We start from the raw sequence: 13,039 nt of genomic DNA on the forward strand, positions 1-13,039 counted from the left end.
CACCTCCGACATTGGAAGTGGAAAGGAAGAGCGCAGGGAGGCTTTCAAAGCATAGTCTGGCAACGCCCCTTACACTGTGGTTCCCAAGCTTGGGAACCCCTCGCAATGGATTTTGACAGAAGGGTGCGGACAACCCACCAGTCAATCATGTAATGTAATAATGGCTTGTGATTGACAGGTAGGTTGCCCTACCCACCTGTTAAAGTTGGCCTGCAGGGTGGGGCCAGATAAAGATGTGGCCACCGAAACCAAAAAGGTTCTCTACCGCTTCCATAGAACAATTCTTGGTTATAGCTCATGGTTAGTCTGCAAAGAACTAAACCACAAGCCTGGATTCAGATGACATACTAAGGTAAACCATGGCTTAGTTCAGTGCAGCAGCAGCAGGAGGACCAAAGTGGCTGTGATCTGCTCTCCCAGAGCTTGTGTATTTATTATTTATTATTATTTATTTGTTGAATTTATATTCTACCCTTCCTCCCAGAAGGAGTCCAGAAAGTCATGATTTGGCTCAGCGTGAAATGTGAATTAGGCCAGTATGGCTTGTGCAAATGTAGCTATGGGATCTTGTCTGACTTGCAAGTGAAAGCAAAAAGACAGAATGGTCAGTGTGAGGTGAACTTACTGGAAAAGTTCCAGAGATGGGGTGCAACCTACCTCACCTCAGAAGGCAAGCGTAGCTATAGAAGCGGCTCTGAAGATGATATCAGAGTTCCAAAGGACTTGTGTTCAAGTAAGTTGCACTCTAGCTACCTGCTATCCAAACTGATAGGATTTTAAAGGTTAAATTCAGCACTTTCAATTGCACTGAGAAATAGACCAGGAGCTAGTGATACCATATAGTATTAACAAATTGTGTATAATGTCTCAAACCATATGGGATATAATATTTTATTCTAAATAATATACCCATTGTTAGTTGCTCCAGTTCTACTGCAATATTGTACCTGTTCACAAATCTGGGCATGGCACCTGATACTATAACAGATGTAAAAGTATTTTTATGAGAAGCCATTGCATAATTAGTTTTTCCATTTCATATTTGTACATTTATTTTATTTTGTTGCAATTTCAAATACAAATTTGAGTAGACTTGATGTTGTTCACATCTTTTTTATTTTCATGTACAGTTTGTCAAGGGAACAGGAGCCTAGTAGACTATTATAACCTTAAAGACAATTTCCTTTGGCTTTCACAGCTAAATCACAGTAAAAAATAAACTTAGTCCATTGACTCAAGATCAGTATGACACTTTTGTTATTCTTCAAATGTTCAGACATGTCTAGTCAGCAGCTTGATATTCTACAGTTGGTTTTCATTCATTTTAATACAAGCACAGAATAATTACTTGAAGAACTGCCACAGGAAATACCAGCTGTTTTTATAGCTTTAAATCTGCTATCAAAATCTCTATTGTTGTAATCTTCTGTGGTGTATGTGATTGTGGATATAGAATTCACGGTATAAGTGGCTTATTATATGCGAATGATCAGATAACTAAGGTATAGTATGGGATCAATCCAAATACCACAACTCCTGCAAATGTTTATAGAGATTCCTATATATGGACATTAATACACTGTAAATGCATAACTTTTTCAAGTGAACACCATGGGGTGAAAAAGATAAAAACAGTAGGAACAAAATTGCTCTCCTGTCAAATTTTCTCATATCTTAATGAGCTTAATTAATGGATAATAAAAAAATAAAGAGGTTTATGTGTTCCTTACCTAATTATTTATATTTCTCTACAGGAGGACTTCTATATCTGGAAACTGGAAGACAAACACTGGATCTGCAATGTTGGAACAAATTGCCATGTCAGATAGGTAAAGGAGTTTTGATCCAATAAGAAATCATTTAATTTAAGAAATATACACCTCTCCCAGAATGGGGTGGAAGACAGATGATGCCGGATATGGAGCACAGTTGAATTTATTAGAGGTGTTGTAGCTGGTGTGAAATGCAGCAAACTTAATGTCACTCAGTAGCATCTGTTCAATGTCTGAGTGGATAGGGACCAGACATTTAAGGGAGAAACTCCCCCTTTACTAGATGCTCTGAGGATTGATTATCCAAGAGCTTTTATTCATTTCTTTTAGCTTTTCCTATCCATCACCACTGATTCTTACTTGAATGAAAAACACTGGATATTATTATTTTGGTATAATTCTTAATTTTTTAAAACTGATATCCTGTTTAAAATCAATATCAACTTGATATCAAGGATGTTTTGTGTTTCTCAGCACACATGCGATCAGTTCACACATTTTTTCCTCACCCTCTGCATTCTGCATTCACCTTGGCTCTTTTTAGTCATTCTCCACACATATAATGTATGCATGGAGAAGGAGGAGGTGGGACTACTCTCAGTAACATGTGCCCTGCTGACCTTCCTGACATTCACATGTACAATTGTAGGCACATAAGTTTCAAATGTTCAGGCTCTACAGAAAAAGTTGGAAGCAGGGCCAGTAGCAGGTGTGTATTGGAGGGGGGACGCTCCAGGACCAAGACCCTTTTCTTTTTTTGCAGGCACCCTCCTTCAGGTATCCCTCTATCTTCCTCTACAGCCAATTAAGCTGCTGCATCTTGCTTTTAAAAGCTACACTCTGCCACTTAGCAGTCAGTATGAATCTCCTTGTTGTTGTGGGGAGGAGGGAGAGAGTCAACAGGAGTTAAGGGAGGGAAGTTTACAGAGAACAGGAGGGACAGCCAAGCCTGATTTGAGAGGGGGTTTGCATCAGAATCTTACTAAAATGAAGGGCTTTCAGACAGTCCCATGCAGACTAATAGTAGCCTAAGTGGAGGGTGTGTGAAGAGAACCACATGGGGGGGGATCATAGGTAAGAGCAAGGCAATGCAATGTTTTCATTCACAGAAAGGGGACAAGGTGAAAGGATAAAGGCTGCTTGTAAATTACAAGGTGTGTTGCATGTAAAACATTTTTTTCTCCCTCAGTGGTGCTTTTTGCAGATTGTCTGTAAGAAAGTGGATGGGGAGGCAAAGGGCTAAGAATAGTGGGAGTATATTACAGATATCACTGCACGTGAGAGAACTCCTTCTCAACAGCTGATCTACTAAAAGAAAGTTTCTCCCCCTTGTAAAATACAGGTAGCCTCAGGTCTTCGCCCATTTCGCCCTTTGCTCTTTCTGTCTTCCCCCATCCTCTGTGAGGCTCTATCTCTCCCCACCACCACCACCTTCTCATAGACAAACTGCAAAAAGCACAATTGAGGGGAAAAGAACTGCTTTATAAGCAGTTCCCCTTGTATTTTACAGGCAGCCTTCCTTCTTCCATTCTTCAGGCTTCCTTCCTTTGCCCCCTTCTTTGTGAGGAAATGCCACCTCACCCCAATTTCCGCTCAGTCTTCTCAGCACTTTTCTCTTTCCCTCTGTCTCCGCAAACCCTCTGCGATGGCCGCAGTTAGTCGGTGGAAGGAGAAAGAACTGCCTGTCAAGCAACGCCCCTTGTATTTTGCAGGCATCGTGTGCAAGAAAGAAATCCTTCTCTCAGTTGATAAGCAAAACACAGGGGGAAGAAATTAGCTGTGAGAGAAACCTCTCTTGCACACAGCAATACTTGTAAAATACCAGCTTCTTTGTCCCCACCCCCCACAGGGAGAGGAGAAAGAACCACTTTGCTAGCCCTATGTTTGGTGCTTTGGGAAGCGCTGAGCACAGGGTCAGCAAAGCCCCATTAGCAGCGATTTCCAAGCATCTGATTGCCAGTAGGCCTGTTGTGGTTTGCAGACCCCCTGCAAGGGGTTTTGATAGGTGAGTTAGAGAGCCCACTTATCAATCATTTCACATGATAATCATGTCATGTGATTGACAGGTGCTTGGCACCACTTGTCAAATCTGGCCTGTGAGGCCAATCCTGATGACTCATTAAGGGACCCTGCACTTCTAATTTTGCCACTACACTACTGGGCAATAGTGAGATCCTGCTCTACCCCAACCCTGGCCCCTGTATTGTTAAGCTCTGAGAAATATCTAATTTAGATCACAAAGTTATAAGACTTCAAGATAGTAGATGATCAGCTTAAAAAAAATCAAACACTAGGATATTGTCCATGTTAACAGCTTATAACAGTAGGTATTCTGTGCTCTGAGGCCAAAAATCAGAGTTTGGAAAAGTTACTTTTTTGAACTACAACTCCCATCAGCCCAATCCAGTGGCCATGCTGGCTGGGGCTGATGGGAGTTGTAGTTCAAAAAAGTAACTTTTCCAAGCTCTGCCAAAAATGGAGGGTTTTCATGCATGACTTTATTAAAGTAGGCTTTTAAAATTTCATCTTTGAGATTGTAAACTAAAACCCATCCAATTGCACATTGAAATTACAAGGATAAGTCAAGGACACATCATATTCTGAAGGGTGAAAAGAGAGACACAGTTCCCAGAAAATCGTAAAGCAAAAGGAAAATAGCTCCACATCTTGAAAGTTTATTATGGGGAAAGTTAATAAATTCCTTCTTACTCCTTTCAGAGGGCCAAACTAGGTGGAAGCAGGAGAAGAGGTTGTTGAATCCTTTTTCCTCCAGCAGTCTGTCCTCACTAAATCACTCTTCCCAGCTGCTTTCCACCATCACCAGGGAAAATTATGAACTCTGGTCTGTCCCTAGACTGTGAGAGGAAAAGAGAAGTGCCGTTTTGCCAAAGTGGCAAAACTTGGAAGTAGGCCCTTTGGTGTATGTAACCTTTGGAAATTCATGCTTTCAATCTGCATTAGGTTGTATCTGTCACATACCAGACCCCAAAAAAACATACTTTGCAGGCGTATTTTTACTGAGCAGCCTTTAGGCTCAAGACATGTCTTCCATTCTCAATATTTGTTTCCATCTGTGGCTATTTTTTCATCTTTATATTTTGTATATTAAAACTGACTTCAGTAAAGTCTTCTAAGTGTTTCTTTGGTTTCATAGGAACAGCCTTTCAAAATCAGCTTTTTTTGTTTGATTTGGTTTTTCTCCAGATTTACTATTAGAAGAAGGAACGTTTCTCCTATATTCAAAAGACTGTAGCACTTTACAGCAAAAATGGCTTATAAACAAATGAACTCAATTGCTATAGTCAGCACTTCTACAGATGTTGAATTTGACATCCATCCAAAAAAAAAAAAAATCAGAAATGAAGTCATACAAGAAATAAGCCACTCCTTTCATTCCATCAGTAATTGTTCAAACCATTTTTACAAATGTCTGTGTTTAACTTTAGTTTTCTTTAAAGAGAAACAATTCTACTGGAACAAATTTCAGTTAGTAAAATCTATAACAGGGATAGCCAATATGATGATCTCTAGATGTTGAATTACAATTCCCATCATCCCTGTCTATTAGCCGTGTTGACTGGGACTGATGGGAGATGTTGTCTAACAGCAACTGGAGGGCACCACTTTGGCTAATCCTAATCTATAGTATATACAATCTTACCTTAAAAGTATTTAATTCAAAGCATGTCCCTTTGGTTTTGGTGAGTCTTAACTTCCAGTCAACCAAGCTTAGCCTCACAGCCAATCTTAGGACTGCTTCATGTGTTAGGCAGTGGGAAATCCCTGTTTGACCCCATATACATGCACCAAGGACCCTCAATCCTAGCTGCTGGTACATGAACCTAGGACAGCCTTTCCCAACTAGTGGGCCACCAGATGTTGTTGGACCACAACTCCCATCAGCCTCAGCCAGCATTGCCAATGGTCAGGAAAGATGGGAAATTGTGGTCCAACAACATCTGGTGGCCCACTAGTTGGGAAACGCTGACCTAAGATACAAACAAACACTGTCTGATGCTTACACATGTGCTTTTCTGGATAGAAATAAAAGAAATGGGGGAGAACAATTTAAATCCAAACTATATAGCTGGATCTCTATTATAACATGCTTTTAGCTAATGTAGACTTCTTTTCACATTCTAGGTACAAGCTCTGGATCGACAGCTGTTCTGAGATGTTTGGAGGTTTGGACATATGTGCTGTCAAAGCAGTTCATGGCAAAGATGGGAAGGATTATATTTTCGAGGTGTGATATATACTTTTTCCTCTGTCAGCATTTCTGCTGTTGTTAAGATAATAGGGAAAATCTCTAAGCCTAAAGTTTCCACTTGGCTTTTTTTGCTTATGTGATTTCAGTATGTGCAGTCCATTCTGGAACACATTTAAATAATCAAGCAAAGCAGCATATGCCAACAAATGGCATTGCTTGTGGGAAAGCACAACTATATCATGAGATGGTATAATTTTGCTTCTGAATAGGATCAAAATACTTGTGTCATGTTTTCCTAATCCTTCTGCTTTTCTTTCTAAGTGAACTCACCATTATTGCTTTAGTGCAAGATTTGTATGTGACCTTTTTCCAAGAGAAACCCAAGAAAATTACATCTTTGTATTAAAAAGAGAAATGAAGAATACAGAAATATTCTTCCCTCCTCTACAGAAAATATCCTGTATTATAATTAGATAAAACTTATTATTGTATATTACTGAAGTTGAATGTTTGTCCCTGATGGTTTGTGGGATAAACAAATATTCTTTAATTCTGGCAAAACACAAACCACTTAGGTTAGTTAGCAAACTGACTTGGATGATTTCTGTATTTGAAGCTGTCAGTCTACCTTAGGGTACAGACTTTGGCTGGGGACCAAAGGTGACTAGTGGGAAATACACTTCTACTCACCCAAGTGGGGATTTGCAATGTTCACCAACTCCTACTCCAACCCTCCACACCATTCCTGGGGTTCTCCCAACTCTCAGAATCAGCTTTTGCAGTGAAGCACTTGGGCTGTAGTGGTGTATATTGGGGGAGCAGGAATCTTAACTTCATACATGTACTGATGTAGTCTAAATTGGCTGTGAGTACCCAGGAAAGAGATCTTGAAATTGTAGTGGATAACTCACTGAAAACATAAGCTCACTGAGTAAATGACAGTGGGGGAAAATGCAAACTGAGTATTAGAGATTATTAGGAGGATTAAAAATAAATCTGCCAGTGTTGTATTGCCTTCATATAAATCTGTGTTGTGGCTCCATTTGGAATACCTTGTTCATTTCTGGTTGCCACATCTCAGAAAAGATACTGGCTGGTATTCAAAGCTAGTCCTACTCAGAGCAGACCCAATGAAGTTCATAGACATAACTAACAGATTCATTAATTGCATTGCATCTACTCTGACTAGAACTTAGTTGAATACAACCCACTGTAGCACTGGAAAAGGGCAACCAAAATGTTCAAGGGTTTGATCCCATATGAAAAAAGGCTGAAGTGTAGGGGCTTTTCAATTTAGAAAAAGATTACTGGGGGGGGCATGATAAAAGAGGTTTATAAAATTATGAATGATAATAGAATTTAGCAACCAATAAAACTAATTAGAAGTAAATTCAGGATCAATGAAAGAAAGTTTGTCTTTGCTCAATGTATGATTAACATAGGATTCCCTGCCACAAGATGCAGTGATGGCCACTGGCTTAAATTAAAATAAATAAGATGAGGAAGTAGGGTTGCAGGTCTGACCTCCCAATGTTGATGGCTGGGGGAAGGTAAGGATGAAGTGCAGTCACCTCTGCACCAGGTTTTTCAGGCAGAGACAAGCAATGCTGATGAGAACTCTTCTATAACAGAGGAACCAGCTCCATCCAGGTAGGTGGTAAACCTATGCAAAGCCCCAAAACGGCATTTCAGGGCACAGGTGCGGTTCTAGAGATTTGGGTCCTATTAGGCTTGTCATTCATAATTCTCTCTTTATTGGAAACAGGTATGGTTGCACACTAACAGACATCACAATAGTCAGATGGAAATTAAGAACAGCTGACTTCCTAGGGACAAAAACCGAAACTTATGCCAAAATCCTATGGAGAAATAAGGAGGTTATTAAAGAATTGCTTAGGCAGAAGAAACAATGCTCAAATTTATAATAAAAAAGCCAAGTTTTACGCTGTCACTATAGACGCTGCTCATGTAGTTGCTGTTCAGATACCCATAACTGAGGGACTAGGCACCATTACACAAGAAACCGGCTGTGGAAATAGAAGATTTTTACAGATGGATCACTTTAGCTTAGAGCCTATAAATGTCTTGCAAGTTCATACTTGGAAAGCCTAATTTATTCACACTTACCTATGTAAATGACACAAAGATAGTTCATTTTCTTTTACTACTACAAATTGAAGAGTCCTCACATTGAAGAGATTATTTTCACTTATCAGCACTTTTATTTGCATAAACAGCTGAATAAGTTTTTCAAATTCACCATGTCCTCAGGTTAAGAGAGAAAACAGTGTAGATAACGGATGGAAAATATGTGGTGTAGATGTTGCTTGATACCAAGTCCCATGAGGCACAGCCAGCATGACCATTGGACAGATGATACGAATTGTGATCCAGCAACTTCTGTACAGACACAGATTCCCCACCCTAGATTCAGATGGATAGTGGCTATTGCCCATCTGGTCAGCTTTCCAACTCAAGAAATATTAAGTATGGTTTTGCTGACCACAACGCCCTCAACTGACAGCTATCATCCATGACAAAATTATTGGCAAGATTGCCAACCTGGTGTATAATACAGACATCTTCCTGGGTTGTGCTGCAGAGCTCCTTCTCACCCAGCTGGTTGCGGATAGATACAATACAGCAGTGGTTCCCAACCTTTATAAGCAACGGAACCCCCTTTATAAGCTGAAAAAAGGGAGGCAGGCTGGCTGCCAGGAAGGAAGGGGGAAAGCAGCCTTTCTTTGCAGGCTTCTTTTTGCTTCACAAAAAGCCCTCTCCTCTCATTCTAAGCAAGGGCGTTGCCAGTAGCGGCAGTGTAAGGAGACGGGAATCAGTGATAGTAATCCCCTCTTCTTCCTGGTAGCTCCATCCTCAGCCTCCTTTGGCATCTGCCATGTATTTTATAGGCAGATGCCTGCCCTTAGTGCGCCTGAAAGACGCTCTGGCGCTTCAGCAAAAGGCCTCCCCTCTCGTTTGGAGCAAGGGGGAGGTGTCATCTGCAGCGGCAGTGGAAAGCAGACAGTGTAGAGGGAGTGAAGACTTTTTTAAAAAGTTAATAAATAATTCATTTCTTTACTGTTCACGGCCCCCTCTGGATTACTTCGCGGCCCCCCTGGGGGTCCCGGCCCCCAGGTTGGGAACCACTGCAGTACAAGATTAGCCTAAGCCCTAGGGGTTAGTGAGGTGGAGTTGTGATCATCTGCACGAATTCTGTTCCTCTAGCCCAATATTTAGTGTGAGTTGGAATGTATTAAAGGGCTGTAGCTGAGTGGTATAGCATCTGCCTTGCATGCAGAGGCTCAAAGGTTCAACCCCCAGCATCTCCAGGTAGAGCTAGGAGAGAATCCTGTCTGAAATCTTGGAGAGCTGCTGCCGGTCAGTGTAGACAATACTAACTTAGATGGACCAATGGTCTTATCTGGTGTAAGGCAGCTTCCTATGTTCCTGACAATTCCAAATACAGGGGATTCTTGTTTGTACAACATGCTGCCAACACACTTACTACACTTGTTACCTAAGTGCTTGCTGTTATGAACTTTGTTGATTATTCAGATTTCCTGAGAAAGAATTTTATTTTATGCATTTTTATTTATTTATTTTAAATATTTTAGGCCATTTTTATGGACAAATGCCCATCCAAAGTGACTTACAATCAAAAACAACAAAAGATAAAAAGAACAATAATTCACAAATTTATTTTAAAACTTACAACCACCATTCAGTATGCTTAGAGTTCCACACTTGTGGGAGATAGATGGACAAGGCCTTCTCTTCACAGTCACAGAGTTTTAGAGAGGCTGGCTACCTTTTCTCTCTTTATACATTTAGCTGTTTCATTAAAACATTGGGCCTTTGAAAAGCAATTAGGTATAATATTTGGGCTGAAATTAAGTCTTTCTGGGATTCTGATGACAGTTTATTCCTGCTGCCTTTATATTTACGTTTTTATTACTAATTTTATTGTTGTACTTACAATTTTGTATATCCTATTTTGTTACTATGTCATACATTTTTATGGAAAATCAGTAATTAAGAGGGGTGTGTGTGTAATTTTAAAAGAATGTTGATCTTCATCAGCTCTACTTAGAACACCTTTAAAGGAAGATGAAAAAACACGAGTTTTAGTTATCATACATTACTTTGAATTCTAGATTAAAACTTTATGGTAAAGCAAGAGCATGGTTTGTTATAATAGAACATCTACACTGTAATACTGTGTAATATGTTCTCCATCACCCAGTGTAGTTCATGTCATTCAGTCTGAAGGAAATGATTTTTTTAAAAAATCTTTTGTCTGTTCTTTGTTTATGGTGATAAACTCCACTAATGTGGAGAACAATGATACAGTAGATTCTTGGTCTTCTGGTTTCCCTGATAGCTCACCACTGTCTAATTTCAACTATATTGTACAACCATGGTTGACCAGTTGAAGTAATACATCACCTTGTATTTCCCATGTGCCTTTGTTGCCACTTTAAAGTTATGTTCCAAAAGAATGCTTTCATCAGTTAGGTTCATTAATCCTAACCCTTTTCTGAGATTTTCACACAGTCATGCAGTAAGAGCGTACATTACATATCCAAGTTAGACATTGTTGTTGGCCAGATAAGTAGTAAATCATAGAAACTAGCAATGTTTCCTGTAAATAATTGCTTGGCCCTAGATTACATTAGCTCTTCAATCTAATGCCTAGCATTTATGACTTAACGCATTTACTTTCCTATGCTTCACATTCACAAACAAAGGATTTTTTTCTGGATCAGTGATTTCCCTTACATTATGACTGAAATACCACTATGAAACAAAATGACCTAGGAGACTGCTGGATATTCTATTTCATATTTTTAACACTTTATATAATAAGGCGATGGGGAGCTAACGGAGCACAAGTAGGGGAAGGCTTGCACGAAATATGTACTCCAGAAGGCCCAATGAGAATGGTGAAGAAATTTTGTTCTCATTTCCACTGCATCTGCTGAATCATGACCAGCAAAGATGCTCATGGTGGTGAATAGGCTTATGTATCCAAGGGCTGATACACCACATTTTATTTATTTATTTTAAAATCTTATATGCCACCTTATAAGGTGTACAAAAGGCAGTGTTCAAAAATAAAAACAATCACATTAAATATTCCATAGATTACAATAAAACAACAAACGGGTAAACACTGAAAAGAAAAAAAACTTAGAGTCCATTTGAATGCCTGCATGAATAAAAATGTTTTCACTTGCCAGCAAAAGAAAGCCATCAACAATGTTTGCCAGAGCTCTAGGGGAAGACTGTTCCATAATGTCAGTGCCACGTGTTCTGGTTGCTGCCAAATGAGCTATCTAGTGACCTAAGGGGCAGCTTTTCTCAGTTCTGTGTTTATAAAATTGCTCAGATTGATTCAACTTGAATGCCACTGTTCTGGTGGCATCTGAACAACAGTTCCAGAAGATCATACCTGTTGCAACAGGGTTGCTTAAAACATTGTACCTAGCTCATCTCACCTCTGGTGACGTGAACAGGATGTTGGCAGTTGTGAAGGCCACAACATAAAGTTTCTGGGGAGTGGGACTATGTGCAACCAATTCTGCAGTGTTTCCACTGTCTGTCTCTGGCTCAATTTAAGGTGTTAATTCTGTGCTTCGAAAGAATCCGCATACCAACAGGACTATCCATATGTTCCCCCATATCACTTAAGTTCTGCGTCAGGTACCTTGCTACATATGGGCCCTGGAGGAAGTCTGGCAAAGTACATCACTGTTGGCTTTCACAAAGGGCTGGAAGACATTTCTGTTAAGAAATGCATTTGGAAACTGAGCTCAGTTGGGTTTGGTACTGGGCTAGTTCATTTTCAGATGTTTTACTTGTTTTTAACTTTGTTTTTATTAATATGGGATAGTGAGATTTTAATTATGGTTATAGGCAGCCTTGAACATATGATGAGGTGAGATAAAATAAGATAAATGAGTTTATAGATAACACTTACAAATAAGTCTTATAAACACATATACTGGGAAGTAACTCACATGGATTTCATCTGGATTAGTTTCTTCCACTTATTATTTCTTTTTAGCTTATGGTCCTCTAACAACTTATCTGGGATAATCTATTTAGCTTTAGGAGAGTATACATAATAGAGGTTCTTACAAGATTATTTAAGCAGCCACAGGGTGGTCCAAGTTAGATTGGCTTTATCCATGCCTTTTCCTCACTCTAAAATCCCTTCCCCTGGAACTGCTATTAGCCATAGCTGGGAAGAAAGATAGATTGGAGCAATATGCTTGTATTCTCCCACACTTCTAATAGTAGTAGCTAATAACACACACATACTCACTAGTGTGGCTGCTTTTAAGTCTTAAAAAACTTCAGGTGACTCATTACTGGCTTTAGATGTAGCATGTACTTTGGCCCTTCTGGACGTGACCAAAAAAACCCAAACCTCCACTTGCAAAGTGATTTCATGCGTATGTGAAAAAGTAACACTTGAAACAGCCATTGGCAGGGATTCAAATCATTAATTCTTCTGTGGTATCCATTAAATTGTTTTTTTGCTCCAAGTTATAAGAGACACATTAATTTGGTTTGTCAAAGGGGGGTCCAGCATGTGTTCTATTTGTAAGCCAACACCATCTGCCATTCATCCCTTCATTTCCTTTTCCTGGTCTTCCCATTTCCTAGTCATCTACTCTTATGTCATGTCTGTCCAGCAATTTATTTTGTACTTTTCCAATATAATTCGTATCTACACACAAGTCAGTCCCATGGAGTTCAGTCATACTCTCAAGTAAATGTGTATAGGATTGCAGCTTCAGACTCTTTTGTATTATTATTATTAACCATCTTTCACATAAATCTCAAGGCAATAAAATAAAAATACAAGCATAAAATAAAAACAACTACAAATAGGTCTGAAAACAATATAATCAACATTTTATGTTGTATCCTTTGTTATTATACAGCCACAAGAGTGGCTGTATACTATAGTCAGCATGGGTTTTTTGCATTCCACAATGTTAAATTGAAAATACCCCCATGCCATTCTGATGCTTCCCATAAGCTCCAT

The 13,039-nt window shown here is 39.4% G+C and overlaps 1 protein-coding gene across 1 annotated transcript in view; it reads left to right on the forward strand.

The window, feature by feature from the left end:
* Positions 1–13,039, forward strand: part of SYN2 (synapsin II) — a 376,832-nt gene that overhangs the window by 317,891 nt on the left and 45,902 nt on the right. The window contains exons 8-9 of the mRNA XM_061621995.1: positions 1,755–1,829; positions 5,916–6,018. Of these exons, the coding sequence (XP_061477979.1) occupies positions 1,755–1,829; positions 5,916–6,018 (178 nt within the window). The remainder of the gene's footprint in view (positions 1–1,754; positions 1,830–5,915; positions 6,019–13,039) is intronic.

Source organism: Rhineura floridana, chromosome 3 (assembly GCF_030035675.1).
Source record: "Rhineura floridana isolate rRhiFlo1 chromosome 3, rRhiFlo1.hap2, whole genome shotgun sequence".
Lineage (NCBI taxonomy): Eukaryota > Metazoa > Chordata > Lepidosauria > Squamata > Rhineuridae > Rhineura > Rhineura floridana.